Source organism: Falco punctatus (genome assembly GCF_963210335.1).
Source record: "Falco punctatus genome assembly, contig: scaffold_23, whole genome shotgun sequence".
Classification (NCBI taxonomy): domain Eukaryota; kingdom Metazoa; phylum Chordata; class Aves; order Falconiformes; family Falconidae; genus Falco; species Falco punctatus.
In genome coordinates, this window is record NW_027660078.1 from 2,257,681 (window position 1) to 2,271,767 (window position 14,087).

The following is a 14,087-nucleotide window of genomic DNA, read 5'->3' on the forward strand; positions in this document are numbered from 1 at the left end:
TCGTCTTCCCAAGAGGCTTTGCATTTTTTTCCCCCTCGGTAATAATTTATTAAGAATTATGTTGCTCAGTGTAAACAGCTAAAACTTAAGTAAAGCATACTGAATGCAAATCTGAAAAATCCAGAAAGATGTCCACTTCACAAAAAATTCTTCTCGGCATTCCTGAGGTTGTCTTTTGCATTACTTCAGTGAAATGAATTTGGGTTTCTCTCCCCCTGTGCAGCGAGAGTGCCAGAAGACCATGACTACCTGATGGTGGGATAGGTGAGGTTTTTAGTGTATCATCCGTAAATCAGGGCAGAGCCAGCAATACGTAGTCCATCACTGAAATGCAGAGCATGATTCCCTAGAACTAATGCACAGAAACATCGGTCCCTTTGGTACCACTGGCCATTCTTGACTTCAGCCACAAGAGCGGATTCATTTGCCACTTCATGGTCAGTGGGTTAAATTTGGTCCTGAGGACTTTAATCGTTACTTTGCTGTCAAAGATTGTTATTAGCCAAAGGTGATGGGAGCTGCAAGAATAAATAGCTTATTACTAATTTGTGTTATGGACTCAGTGCTTTCCTTCTTTTTCACCCATGTGAACTCAAATTGCTGTTAGCCCGCACGCCCCTATTTGCCATGTACCATGGCAGTTACTCCCTGGTGTCTGCCTCTCTCACAGCTGTGCCTTTCTCTGCAGCTAGCTTTCTTCCTCCTTCCCTGCTGCGGGACACCAGAGATGTGCCTATTTTACACACGAGAAGGTGGGCCTTTGCCAGAAATTCATAATCCTCTTCTCCTGCCAGTGCTTAATCTCCATTCCCACCTTTTGTAATAACCTCCTAGTTTTCTATGTTTCCCTTGCTTATACATATATATATAGTAAAAACCCCTACCAACTGAACGATCTAAATTACACATTTTGCAAACTGATTCTGCAGAGCTGAACAAAAATGTTATTGTTAGCTTGTCTACTGTATGTCAGGGCAAGGACAGCTGCATTTCCATGCAGTGTGCTGACCCTGACTACCATCCAAGGACATACTACTGTTAGTAAAGGCAGCACTTAATCCCTGGAAGGTTTTACCAGGTTAAGTGGAGAATTTTTCATCACCTGGAAAATTTAAATCAATGTGTGCTTTTGTTCAGCTACCAGTTAGTTGAGGAAGTGACCAGTTTACATTATCAAGCCTGTAATTTGCAGAAGGCCAGACACGCTACGTACAGTCACCCTTCCTGGGCTGAAAAAGTCCACCTCTAAATGCATAAGAGGAATGTACATATATACTATAAAGCTGGAAAATAACTGTTCTTACCATGATTATATGCATGTTAGATCTGTGAGTGGTAAGAAGTGTTGCTGTAATTAGTTTCAGTTTTGTTAGGAAGGTAACAAAGAACAGTTGAAAAACATTCCCTAGAGAATTAACATTTTGGAAGAAAAGTGATTTTTCTTACTTTTTTTTTTCTAGTTAAAGAAATAATCAGCTAGTACAGAAGGATGGATATTATTTTCTTATTGATGTATAGCAGTACAAATCTTTGAGCTCCAGACCTCTTGTAACACAGCTAAGGCAGAGTCTCATACTACTACATTTTAATTTGTTCTGAATCAACATAAGTGAACATTGAATATTTCTATCCATGTCATCTTAATTAGGAAGGAAAGAAGGACCTAGATGCTTTTGCTAATAAGTCAGATAAGACAAAACTCAAAACTGTTTTCAGATTTGACAAATTTTGGCAAATAATCTCTATTTTTAATTATGGATGGGATTAGGTCTGGAAGCACGAGCATAGTACCAGACAACCAACTTTCCTACTCAGCTGACTCATCTGAAACTATGGAACATGACAATTTTAGAACATAAGCCTAAGAACATATCATCAGCCCATTTTTCTCAGTTCTGTTTTAAGTGATCTTTGAAAAGCATAGTTAACCTCTGTTTCATGTGTTAATACCATATTAAATTGCCTTATTGCTTTGTCATGTAGAGAAACTTTGGTGTTGACTTCTGATTCATTTCAAGAATGTTTTTTTCTTGTAAGCTTGAAAAAAGAATATTCCACTGAAGTAAGCTGATTGCAAGCAGTTTCAGTAATTGAATCTCTAGATAATTGTCTTTATGCTGGGAGGTTTTGTCCCACTTCTAATGGAATTTTAATGCTGAAACAGTTTCATTTAAAACTGTTGCCATAAAACATGTTGGAATTTTCTATTTTTGTTGCAGGTGTGTTTTTTTTTTTTCCCCAAAACCTTTTTAAAAGCTGAGGTTGAAGATGATATTATTACACTAAGAAATACTGCCAAATACATTCTGAGAAATTAGAAAGATTTCTACAAGATAGGACTGTTAAGACTATCATGCTGTCAGTCTGTTGCAGTGTTCCCCAGTACTAAAATGACTGCATTTAAATAATATTACAAGTAACTGGGGCGTTTTTTCAGTGGGAAGACAAAGAGGGTCCCCCGTGGAGAGTCGGCCAAGTCACGACAATCACATCAATATGGCTACATGTCGTGCTCAGTTTATTAAACAAACAGGTCATATTTATAACTTAAACCGACCGCCCACCCGACTTTACACACAGGTGATTGGATAAAAGTCTCTGGCCACGTGGGTGTCTGTGTCACTGATCGGTGCGCATGCTGCAGGCGCCTGATCAGAGTGTGCCGATGAGAGCGTGCTGATTTCGCGGTTCCCAGGACTTCTGCACCTGGCTTCTTGTCCGTGCATAGCTTGTTTTCTTTCTCACACTGCTTGTTCCCAGGACAATTTAAAGTTGCTCTGCAGCTTCAACTAACAGGCCTGGGTTGTCTAACCCGGACAATGGCAACATGTCTTCTCGGTACTTTAAAAATACCTCTACAGGTACCCAAGGTCACACACAAGCAGAAGTTTTCCTGCAGATCATGTTGGGGTGGTTGGCAGTTGGCACTGTAAAGGTGAAATGAGATGCCCTTAAGGAGAGCAATCCATGCTGTTCTTGGGACCAGAGACATGCAGGGCTGGACTGTGCAATGCTGGCAGCAGAGGGCATTGCTACCAGTGAATTCTCTGCAGCCACAGAAGACCTGTGGTGCAGGTGAACCTTATATCCAGGAAGGACAAAGTGCTTTGGAAAGTGTTCTTGGCTAAGGAAATCTCATGATACAGGAATACTGTGAAAATCATTGCTTTTTTCCTCAACTGTTTCACCACAGCGATGACTATCAAAAGTCCTGTCTAACTGAGAGGTCCCAGAACACTGAAGGTTTTTCAGAGTGGTGCCTACCTACAAGAAGTGTAAGAAGGAGGATCTGAGTAACTACAGGCCTGTCAACCTGATCTTAGCGCCAGGGAACGTTGTGTAGCAGATCGTCCTGAGCGCCATCACACAGGAGGCAAAGGAAAACCAGGATGTCAGGACCAGCCATGATGGGTTTATGAAAGGCGGGTCCTGCTTGATGAACCTGATCTCCTGCTGTGACAAGGTGACCTGTCTAGTGGGTGAGGGAAACAATGTGGGTGCTGTCTACCTGGATATTAGGGAAGCCTTCAACACCATCTCCCACAGCAATCCCATTCGGCATTGGATGCCCACCTTCCATGGTCCCCAGGAAGAGCCCTGAGCCCTGTGTGAGGGACAGCACCGACCTTCCCACAGGCTGAAGGTCACGGCTTGGCCTTTCTGCTTCATCAAGCAAGCCAAGGCTTTGCTCAGCAGCAGAGCTGCCTGCACAGCGCCTTTGCCTACCTGCACTCACAGCCTCCAAGGATGGGCTCTAACAAGGCCATGGGGAGGCTTTCTCAGCCATGGCCCTCAGCGGGGCCTGTTAACGCTTCCAGGGACTGTGGGCTTTGCTCCTGACTTGGTGTTCTTGAGAGGTTTCTTGAGTCTCCTCTGAATACCTGAAGTCCACAGCACCACAGACACCCTGGGCTCATGCCGAGGAAGAATGCCCTGACAAGCCCTGTCTCCTCCATCAGGGACATCTGGTCTTCAAGTTTGGCTCCTACACTTAATGAGATAAGTTTCAGCCGTACAGTGAAAGGGAAAGGCAGGTAATGAGCACTTTGGAGAAATGATAGAAGGCTTTCCCAATTGCTATTGATGCAGAGTGTCTCCTGAGGAGGTGCGGACAGGTAGGAAAATCAGTCCCTGGAGCTAAACACTGTGTGGACAGCCTTGCTCCTCAACTCTCCAGCCTCACTATTAGAGCTGAATGTAGCAAATTCTTGGCAGTAAATATTGCCTGATTTCCTTAGAGTATGGGGTGTAACCAGAACTAAAAGAGGGATTGCTAATGGTGAATGGTGGATGGTGGTGGTGGTGAGGGGACTGGGATAGAAATTAATAAATAAAAAATACATTTCTCAGCTGTATTATTGCTAGTTCGTGCAGATCCCCATGAAGTCTATTGCCACAACTGAAGAGTTGCCCATAGGGAAAATTACAGACACTACTGAAAGACAGTCCAACTTTTCCTCTCTGAACCTTAAAGCAGAAGCTACATAGGTAAAATGGATTGGAGTGATCACAGAGAAAGAGGAGAAAGGCATCTAGAGATGAACTTCTTAACCCAGAGCTGTAAACCAGGAAACCAGGACGTCAGCGTATTCCAAATGTCTTCAATTTCATAGAAGGCGTGAAATTTCTGGAACTCATGAGCAATATTGGGATGTGTTCTTTTATTTTTTTTAACACATATATCTGTAGAAATTCTCCCACTTTGATCTACATATACACAACAACTGGTATCAACAACAGCACAGACTCTGCCTTCAGCCGCCAGCTTCATATCTAATGCCATTCCATTTTGAAAAGCTATAGGGGCTATTTCTCACACTTCTTCCTGCAGAGCCTTCATGGCACCTGCAGGGTCCTTGGCCATCTCTTCCATTGCTGCGCGTCTCTTTGTCACTGCCTTCTCCCATTCAGGAGCCGCTAACCAAGGAGTAACCGAGGCCACACGCAGGCTGATGATCTGGGCTATCATTGTGACACCCATTACATCTGAGAAGCTCATAGGCCACTTGGAGGCACGTGGCCATGAAGGCAAGTTTGAGGTCCCTGGAGTGTCCAGTTCCCTTGGGGGATGGGCCATCAGCAGCCCAGCTGGTTATGGCTGCAGTAAGAAAGGCACTTGGACTCTGAGACAAAGTGTCATTTCAAATGGCCTTGGTTAGAGCAAACTCTCTACACACAGAGACAACCGTGTCAGCTGTATGCCGTCCCTTCCGAGGCCGGGAACACGGAGTTTCCAGCGTTGGGAGGGTGGTGCAGCAAGTGGTGCAGATCCTGCCTGCAGAAGGGTTATCCCACACCGCTCCTGTCAGCTCTTGAAGTGCTTTCTGCCAGGGAAACCCATTCTAGTCATCACTTCTCGTGTTCTAAGAGGAGATGTTCACTTGGGAGTTGGTAACTGCAGTCCCAGACAAAGGTAAGGGCGTGCGGTTGGCCATTCACCAGCAGCTTCCTGCAGATTTCTTCTTCCAGTATGGCTTGTTCTGCAACCCAGGGACACACTCAGCACAGCCCAGCCTGAAGGCCAAGAGGTACGTGGAGCACAGCACAGGCCTGCTCAGATTTTCTGTGACACTCATCACTAACTCCTCCATGTACAAAGGTCTTCTGCTCAGATTCTCTCAAGCACCTCATGAAGGTTAGAAGGAGAGCAATATCTCCTTTAGAGCACTAGAGAAAGGGACCTTTACTTGAAGGCCTTTGTTGAAGGGAAGGTGGAAGAAGATCCCTGACCAACATAGTGCAAGAGCTCTCCTGGACTTGTTTTGAACAAAAAGACAAGGCAGGAGTGGTGAAAATGTGGATGGCACGTTTGAGTCAAGTATGGGTGACGTTGGTAAAGTAGAAATCAAGGGCAAGTCAGCAAGACAAATTGTAGCAGGGCTGAGTAGAGAGGAAAGATCACCTCTACCAACCCTTGGGCAGTGCTCTTCCTAATGCAGCCCAGGATGCCGTGGGCCTTATTTGTTCGAAAGGTGCAAAGCCAGGAGAAGAGGGGGCTTTGGGGACACCTAATAACAGCCTTCCCATATCTTCTTGGGCCATATCAGCAGGAAAAGGCAGCCAGGTTCTTGCCTGTTGTGCTTGATGGGACTGTGAGGGCCAATGGGCATCAGCTGAAGCAAGGGAAGACAATGTCCTTCCCCATGAAGACAGTCAAGCAGTGGAGCAGATGTCCCACAGAGCTTGTGACATGTCCATCCTTGGAGCTTTTCAAGCCCCACTTGAAGGAAAGCCTGAGCTACTTGCTTCAACCCCATAACTGATCGCTCTCTGAGCAGCATGTAGGCCTGGACACCTCCTGAGGTCCCTTCCAGCATGAATGATTCTGGATCTCCATCCACCATGGATCTTGCCTTCATAATGGGAGGGAAATCACTCAGGTTTCCAGCGGTGGTTGAAGCCAAACAAAAAGTTGGTCAGTGCGGCGAATGAAGAGATGGGATGCAGCTTGATGAAAGCAAGTTGTCAGTTTATTAGTGATTAGCTGCCCCGCGCTCCACGGTCGGTTTCCCTGTATCAGTTGTCCCTGGAAGTCATACTTAGATCGACATCGATTAGCATAATCACACCCTTTCCGACATATCGGACAAACTCCAGGACCAGGAGGTTGTTGTTTATTCCCCGCAGCCCTCACAAGACAATTTCTCTTTAGATGACCAGGCTTACCACAACCATAGCAATTCCCCACACCACGCATCGCTGCAAAAGCAGCAGCCATAGCTTCAAACTTGTGGTCAACCGTACCGATTCGGTTACATGCTTCCACCATTTCCACCAGAGCGGGGTTCGGGTTGGGAAGAGACTTCAGTAGCCTTTTACAATCAACATTAGCATTTTCAACAGCTAGTTTTGTTAACAATATATCCCGAGCTTCCGCATTATCTACTTGGCGTTCCAAAGCCTGTTTTAGTCTATCAATAAACTGCATATAAGGTTCTCGAGACTCCTGAGTGATGTTAGTAAAGGCTTTTTGTGGCTTTTGTACGTCAGAGACCTGGAAAAAAGCCTTTTTCGCCTCTTCTCTAATTGCCTCGAGAGCCGCACGGGGGCAGTGTTGAGCCGGCGCTACCGGATCAGCACGTGCACCGGTGCCCGTAAGATGCTCTATTGTCAGCGCAGCTGATGCAGCATCATTATGGTTAACGTACGTGAGCAGGAGTGCTTGCAGTCCCCCTCTCCAGTGCGACTCCCATAACGTGTACTGAGTCGGGGTTAGCAGCAATCGTGCTAAAGATTTCAAATCATGAGGAGTCATGACATAAGCATCAAACACAGAAGATAACAGACTTATAAAACAGGGAGAAGAAATACCACGTTCCGTAACCGTGCGGCGCAGTTCTTTAACAACCGAAAAAGAAAGAGCCTCCCATCGTGCTCCCCCTGCCCGACCCTGAGAATACAAGACCGGAGCAACTGTAGTTTTAGCCATTTCTAGATCCCCCTCCTTTAAGGCTTGTTTCTTTATTTTTGCCCACACATCACGTAGATGAGGAGGGTATAAATCAGGTTCTTGTTCAGGCTCTACTGGTCCCGGGTCAAAGGGGTCTTCTTCTGGCGGATACCCCACTGCATTGACACCCAGGGGTTTAGAGCACTGTGATTTAGAGGCTGATAAGGACAGGGCTATAGGAGCTTGCGACTCCTCCTCCTCTCCTTCCTCTGCCTTTTCTTTTTGTGCTTTCAGAGTCTCAAAAATAACTCTCCATGAAGAGAGCAGACGGTGGGACTCAGTATTGCCTTTTGTCGCAGAATCCCACAATTTCACCCCTGTGTCGTCCCAAAGTTCCCGCATAAAAATTGTAGTTGCGGTCACTGCAGGCATATTTACTTGCACCCACTTAAGCATTGCTTTAAGGTCATGCCCAGAAATACTTTTCTCATGTTTGTTAGGGAGACCTTTCATAAGCTCATATACGTCTCTTTCCGGGGACGAAGCCTGATTCCCCATTACGGATTTCCCACAGCTCACCTCTCAACTCCGGAGGGTGTTCAGGCCGGCTCCCGCTTCCTTTCAGCGGATCATTCAAAGTTCTGTGGGATCCATTGCATGTCGCTCAGATAGGCGATTCCAGAGTCCGTCCACATCAGATCCTTCACCGGATCATGTCGGGGTCACCAATTTGCGGCGAATGAAGAGACGGGACGCAGCTTGATGCAAGCAAGTTGTCGGTTTATTAGTGATTTTCTTACAATTATACGTTTCTACCTTCTACATATTACACACTGATTGGTTAAATCTTAAGCGTAAAAAACAGGGATTGGTTGACATTTAAGGCACACCGTTAGAACAATAGGAACTTATTAGTTTACCTTGACATAGCAACAATTTCTATTCCCAAATTAGGAGGTTTCTTTCTAGGCGGCTTTCTTGATTAACAAAGTTACATATCGGCGCCATCCGTTCCCTTATCTGGCTACTTGTTTCTCTGTCCGCCTGGCTGCCTCCTCAGCTGTAACGGCTCAGGGGTCTGCAGTTAGCTTGTTCCTTGGTTCCCAGGGCTTGTGCCCTGCAAGTTCTAACAAGTCCCTATTCATCAGGCTATCAGTACTTGGACTCCTGTCCTTGAGGCCTTGTCCTACAGGGGAACACAGACAGACAGGCTGATTCTTTGCACCAGCACTCTGCTGCCTCTTGGCAGGGTTCTTTGTGTAAATTTGTGGGTGATGCAAGGTGAGGGGGTCGCTCTGAGCCAGCTGGCGTTTCCGCACCAGGCCAGAGGCGCAGGATCCCTTTGGGCACAGCTGTTCTCTCATCTTGCGTTCGCTGCTTAGATTTAGTTTAATGCCCTGTCCTATCCTCAAACAGCGTGGCTGTAGCAAACTAGAGAGGAAATGCCCTGCGGTCCCTGGCTCCCTGAGCTTGTGAAATGATCTGTTGCTTTGGGGAGGGACTGAGAAATGGTTTTACGTCATTCGTATGGAAGGTTAAAATGATGTTGGCCTAGGGCAGTTCTCCATACTGCCCAATGACATAAGAGCTTAATCTCACCGAGGTAGGCTTTGCAGAGGGCACTGCTTCCTTTAAAATGTGATTTATTAGTATGAATTAGCATTCGTTTTGGGTGTGGAAGTAAATTGGTTCCCATGAAGGGCAAATTGCTGCTCTTCAACTAGAGAGAAGCAGCAGAGCAACAGATGAACATCACCCCAAATAGAAGTAGGGTGAGAGAACCCCCAGGAGCACTCATGTCCAGTACTTTGTCCCTTGTCTTGCCCTTGAACTGGTGAGTGTGTGGCATTAGGGAGCTGTGCCAGCAAGGTCCTCTGCACAGCTGCAGCGACACCACGGCGGTTTCTGCCAAACTGGGTTTTGTGCTCCTTGCAGGGCATTGGGGGAGGGATGTGGGCTGCTTGGTGAGGAGCGCATGGGGATTGTACAGCAGAACCAGAATGTTATACAAATCAGACTTTTTGTCTCATACTTGATGGAGTGTGAGTCAGCAAAGTCCCGCAGTGCTGTCGCTCAGCTAGAAATGCATCCACAGCGTGGTCAGGAGGTGCAGAGCACCTTGCAAAGCCCTTGGCCAAGAGGCAGGCTTTGGGAAATGGTTCTGTAAAGCCACCTGTGCTGGGCTTGCAGTTGCTTGCCTGCAGAGTATCTGTGTTAGTTGTGGAAGGCTCAGGAGTGCTGCCTTTGAACAACCTCTACATCCCTGATGCTGCACGATCCACAGGGACTGTGGGTAACCCAGTGAACTGGGGTCCGGGTCTTCCTGATGGGGAGTTGGTTTGTATAATTCTCTTGCTTTGAATCTGTTCTTCCCTGGAGTAAGTCTGACTTCAGTGAAGTCACTCCTGATTGAAAGGAGTAAAATTGTGGCTAAGCCCTAATTAATCGGGCCATGTGAGTTGTTAGTGGCTGAAATGCCACGTAGCCCTTTCTTGGAAAATGAGCAGTTTCCTACTGTCTCGCAGTCATTTGGGAACGTGCCACGTGCTCAGACTGTCAGAAAAGAAATAGCTGGTGTGCCTCTTGGTTTATTGGCACTTGTGTTATAAATGAACTGCTAATTTTTCTGCTGGGCAACATTTCCAATTTGTTACTCTTGCTGCTTCTGATTTGCACGTTTCTGTTTTATGGCTCCAGTTGTACAGCGTGGGTGTTCTCGTGCCAGCCCACGTTCCCGTGTGTTCTTGCGTTATGGTCTGACGGCCTCTGCTGAATTGGAAACCATTGTGGCACTGACTGGCAGATAAACAACAGACAGAAATACTTCCATTTGTGCGTCCTGCAGGCTTATTAATAGTTTATTGTAAAGGAAGAAGGAAGTAAGAAGCACATAAAAACATAGCACAGCTTATTCTGTGTTGTCCTCTTGCTCTTTTCCCTGTAGCAGTGCACTGTTTTCAGGCAATGCAAGTTCAGTCTGTGAGGTTTGTGAAATTCATTGCTGATGCTCGGTGGAGACTGAATTAATGCTCATTGGTTACTATGGAATACGACAGGACAGCGAGTTATTGCATTACTGAAAATAAGTCCTTTAAAAGTCAGCCCAGCCCTGTTAGATGTTTTGTTGTGCACAGAAACTATTCCACAAATACTTTTAAGATGACTCTTGTGAGGAGGAAAGGAGCAGAAGACCAAGGCAAATGGCCCGGCGCCACAGGAACCTGAAGCCAAGTGACTCATTTCAAAGACTCCTGCGAACCGGCAGGTGAGGGGGGCAGGCGCAGGGGCACCCCCTCTGCTGCAAACGGATCTTCATCCTCCGGTCTCTCCTGTCTTGTGATGGCCCTTATTTTCCAGCCTTTCTGATATCAGGGTTTCAGCGGGAGCTTTCCCTGCTTGGCTTGCCGTGTTACCTCATGCTACAAGGATCTTTTCTGTGCAGGTTGGCTGCTGCAAGGAGTTCAGTGAAGCCTTTGGGATAGGTTATGCAGGGAAACTGACATCTGAGTTTGGGGTTCTGGGCAGTTAGGGTTGATATTGCTGTGACAGTAATTACTGTTAGCCTGAGTTTACAAAGAGCCTGAAACAGCACCAAAGACGAGCAGCCGCTTCAGTCTCAGTGGGTGCCAGTTCAGATGCCAGTGGTGATACCTGGAAGGCCAGAGCTTGTAATATACTGCTTGTCACAGGGGAGCACGAGAAGGGGAACCATCGTACAACTGTCTGGATCTTCCTTGAAATTGAGAGGGGAGTTGTATGAAGGATGAAGTCGTATTTGCATGAAAACCTATAGCCTGAAGCTGTGTCTAAACACAACAAACTTTAAAGCATAGATGGGATGCAACCCCTCTGTCATCCAGACACGTTTATTTAGAAACCTGGTCTTAAACAGTCTGCTAAGGGTTTGCAGTTGCAAAGCAGAACAACATTTTGCACTGGTCTCAACTGTGCCCCTAGGCTGCAAGCAAGTGCGTAGCAGAGTTAGCGCCCTGGTAACATGAGGCAGTGCTGCAGTAGAGACTTTGCAACCTCTTACCCCCAAGGGAGGGCAATTCAGCTTTCAAAAGCTTAAGGGACCATGGGTTCACAGCGACACAAGCAGCCAGCTTCTGCCTAGCACCCCTCTGCCTTGGCTTCCCCCTGTTTGGGCTGACGCTGCATTCAGCCTGGTGCAAGGTCCCACTTTGGTGGGGTGGTAGAGCGTGGCTGAAGGGTCAGCCCGCTCTGAAGGGCTGAGTCAAGCCTTGCATGGGATGCCATGTCCCACGGTGTCCCTGGAGAGGGGGCTTGGAGCATAATGTGCATCTGCAGGAATGGCGAGAGGCATCTCTCTCTCAAGGTTGTGGTTGTCTCTGTGAAACCAAATCCTTGCTGCTTTAGCCTTGCCCTCAGGTCCATGGACAAAGAATTCCCTTTCCTTGTTCGTTGCTGTGCAGGTGGTCCCAGTGCCCCTCACCAGCAAGGGAGCTGGGAAGGCTGCCTGTGCTTGCTTTTGGGGGGGATTTATTTCTTGGGCTCTTAATTGCATTGCTGTTGATCCATTTGCTCCTTAGCAATGACAACGACTTGACAATTACTTCCTTTTACTTCCTTCAAGTAGCTCCAGTTGTTGAAGTTCCTTTTTTCTTTATCCTCCTGCTGATCTGAACTTGCATCCTCCCCTGCCTACCTGGCACCTGAAAGAGGGAGCTAAGTAAATATGGCATGCCAAGACTTAATAAGGCAGGTAGCTTTCAATTGGCTTTGCAATGCCTTTGTTACAGTAGTGTGGCCAAAAGAACAACAACAACAACAAAAGCAAATAACATTCTTCATTTGCTAATGAGTTTCTGAGGATCGAAACAGTGCAGGATGTGAAGTACCCAGATAACAGGTGCTTTAAATTCACATGGGCTGCCCATAGCTTTTACTTTAGAGGGCTTAGCTGCAAGATTGAGTACAAAATTGCCAATTCAGAATGACTTGCTGAAGGTGAAACACTTTCCTGAAATCTGGTATTAAATCATGCAGGTTGCTTGCTGCAGTTCCCTTCCTAGTATTTTACCTTCCAAATAGGAAAAGCAAAAGCCCTTGTGCAGTTTCTAGGGTGAATATTTGAGATGTCTAGAAAAAGAGATTATTCTTTTTGTCTTGGATGGGGCAGCATCTGTGTTGACAACCTTAAACCCCAGCTGAGCAGGTGGTAGGCGAGGTGCTGGGTGGCGGGTGAGGCGCTGGCTGTCAGCGCCTGTGTTAGAGCAATAGGTACGTGTCTGTGCCTGGGCTGGCTGCCTTAGGGCCCTTCCAGGAGGGGATGGGGATGGGAGCAGAAATCCCAGCCGTGGAGGAGTCTGGATCAGTTCTGCTGAAGGGAGTTTGCTGCTGTATGCAATTCCTAAATCAAAGTGCTTGCTGCTTCAACAATGACAAAAATATCAAATTAATTAAAAGCACTGAGGAAAACATCAGGGCAGCCGGTGAGTGATGAGAAGCAGAGCTTTTATCAGCTCATCAACAAGAGCGCTGCTGGGGGTAATGGCTCCTGGCCCTATGGCAGCAGTTTGACCACTGATTTCAGTGGGGGCAAGGTGATAGTTCCAGCGCAGCGACACCATGCCATACATCTGGAGACTGCTCTGCTCATCTCTACAGTAACATGATTTTGGTAATTTGATTTGCCTTCCTGCTGCTAAACACCAGACAGCCGGGGCGCGGGGGGGATTGCCTGGCTCTGTTCTGCAGAAGGCAGTGGCTGGCAATGCACAGCCGGCTTTGCTCTGGCGGGGTGTCTGAGTGTCCCCCGTGTGCAGCTCCCGATGCCGCCTGCCTGGGGTGGGTGTGCTAACCAGGCACCCCGTCACTTACTCCTCTAGAACAGACCTTACAGAGGGGTGTGATTAAGGCATCAGCCAGAGATGTCTCTGTGTCCCCTGAGGCTGGGTGAGATGTAAAGGGAAACGGAGTTCAGACACAGGAAGAACTGACACCCTTTAACTCTAGCGCAGAGCTGGCGTAGGCTGCTGAGGGCAGGGGTGGAACTGTTAGTGCTTTTAAGTACTTGTGAAACCTCTTGCAAAAACAGTTTGGGTCTGGAGCTGAGCCAGCTCTGGTGTGGGGAGATGGACCAGGTGGCTTTTGAAGGGTGCGTGTCCCCAGCCTTGGCCCTATAACGCTGTGAGAAGGGGCAGGAAATACACCCGTACCCTACGCTGCCCTGACACTGCTGCCTTATTGCCTTATATTGCCTTATGGTGTTTGGGCCAGAGTGGTCTGGTGGTGCTGGGCAGTTGGGCCATGCCAGGGACAGAGGGACGGGGGCAGGGGAGGGGGCGAGGGGAAGGGGTTTAGGGAGGGACGGGTGGGAATCGATGAAGGTGTTTAGGAATGGAGTGGGGTGTGTGGGGATGGGGCAAGGATGTGTGTTTGTGGGAGTGGGTGTGTAGGGGTGGGGGGTGGGGGGAGGTGGGTGTGTGTGTATTGGTAAACTGGGGGGGGGCGGGTGGGGGGGGTGGAGGGTGTGTGTGTTATTTAGAGAACAGAGTGGTGAGCCTGGGGGAAGGGTTTTAGGGACGGACGGGGGGTTAATGGAGGCCTTTAGGGAAGGACCGGGGGATTGGGGGAAGGATTTTAGGGACGGACCGAGGGTGGGGGAGGGCTGCACCAGGGTCTGGGGGAACAGGTTTTAGGGCCAGGGCGGGGAGGTGGAGGTGGGGGATGA

General features: G+C 47.6%; 1 protein-coding gene across 1 annotated transcript in view; it reads right to left on the minus strand.

Moving 5' to 3' along the window:
- Nucleotides 1–364: 364 nt before the first annotated feature.
- Nucleotides 365–14,087, minus strand: part of LOC308058047 (uncharacterized protein) — a 52,630-nt gene continuing 38,907 nt past the window's right edge. Inside the window, exon 6 of the mRNA XM_080412060.1 lies at nt 365–2,798. Coding sequence (XP_080268186.1) covers nt 2,767–2,798 — 32 coding nt within the window. The 3' untranslated portion in view covers nt 365–2,766. The remainder of the gene's footprint in view (nt 2,799–14,087) is intronic.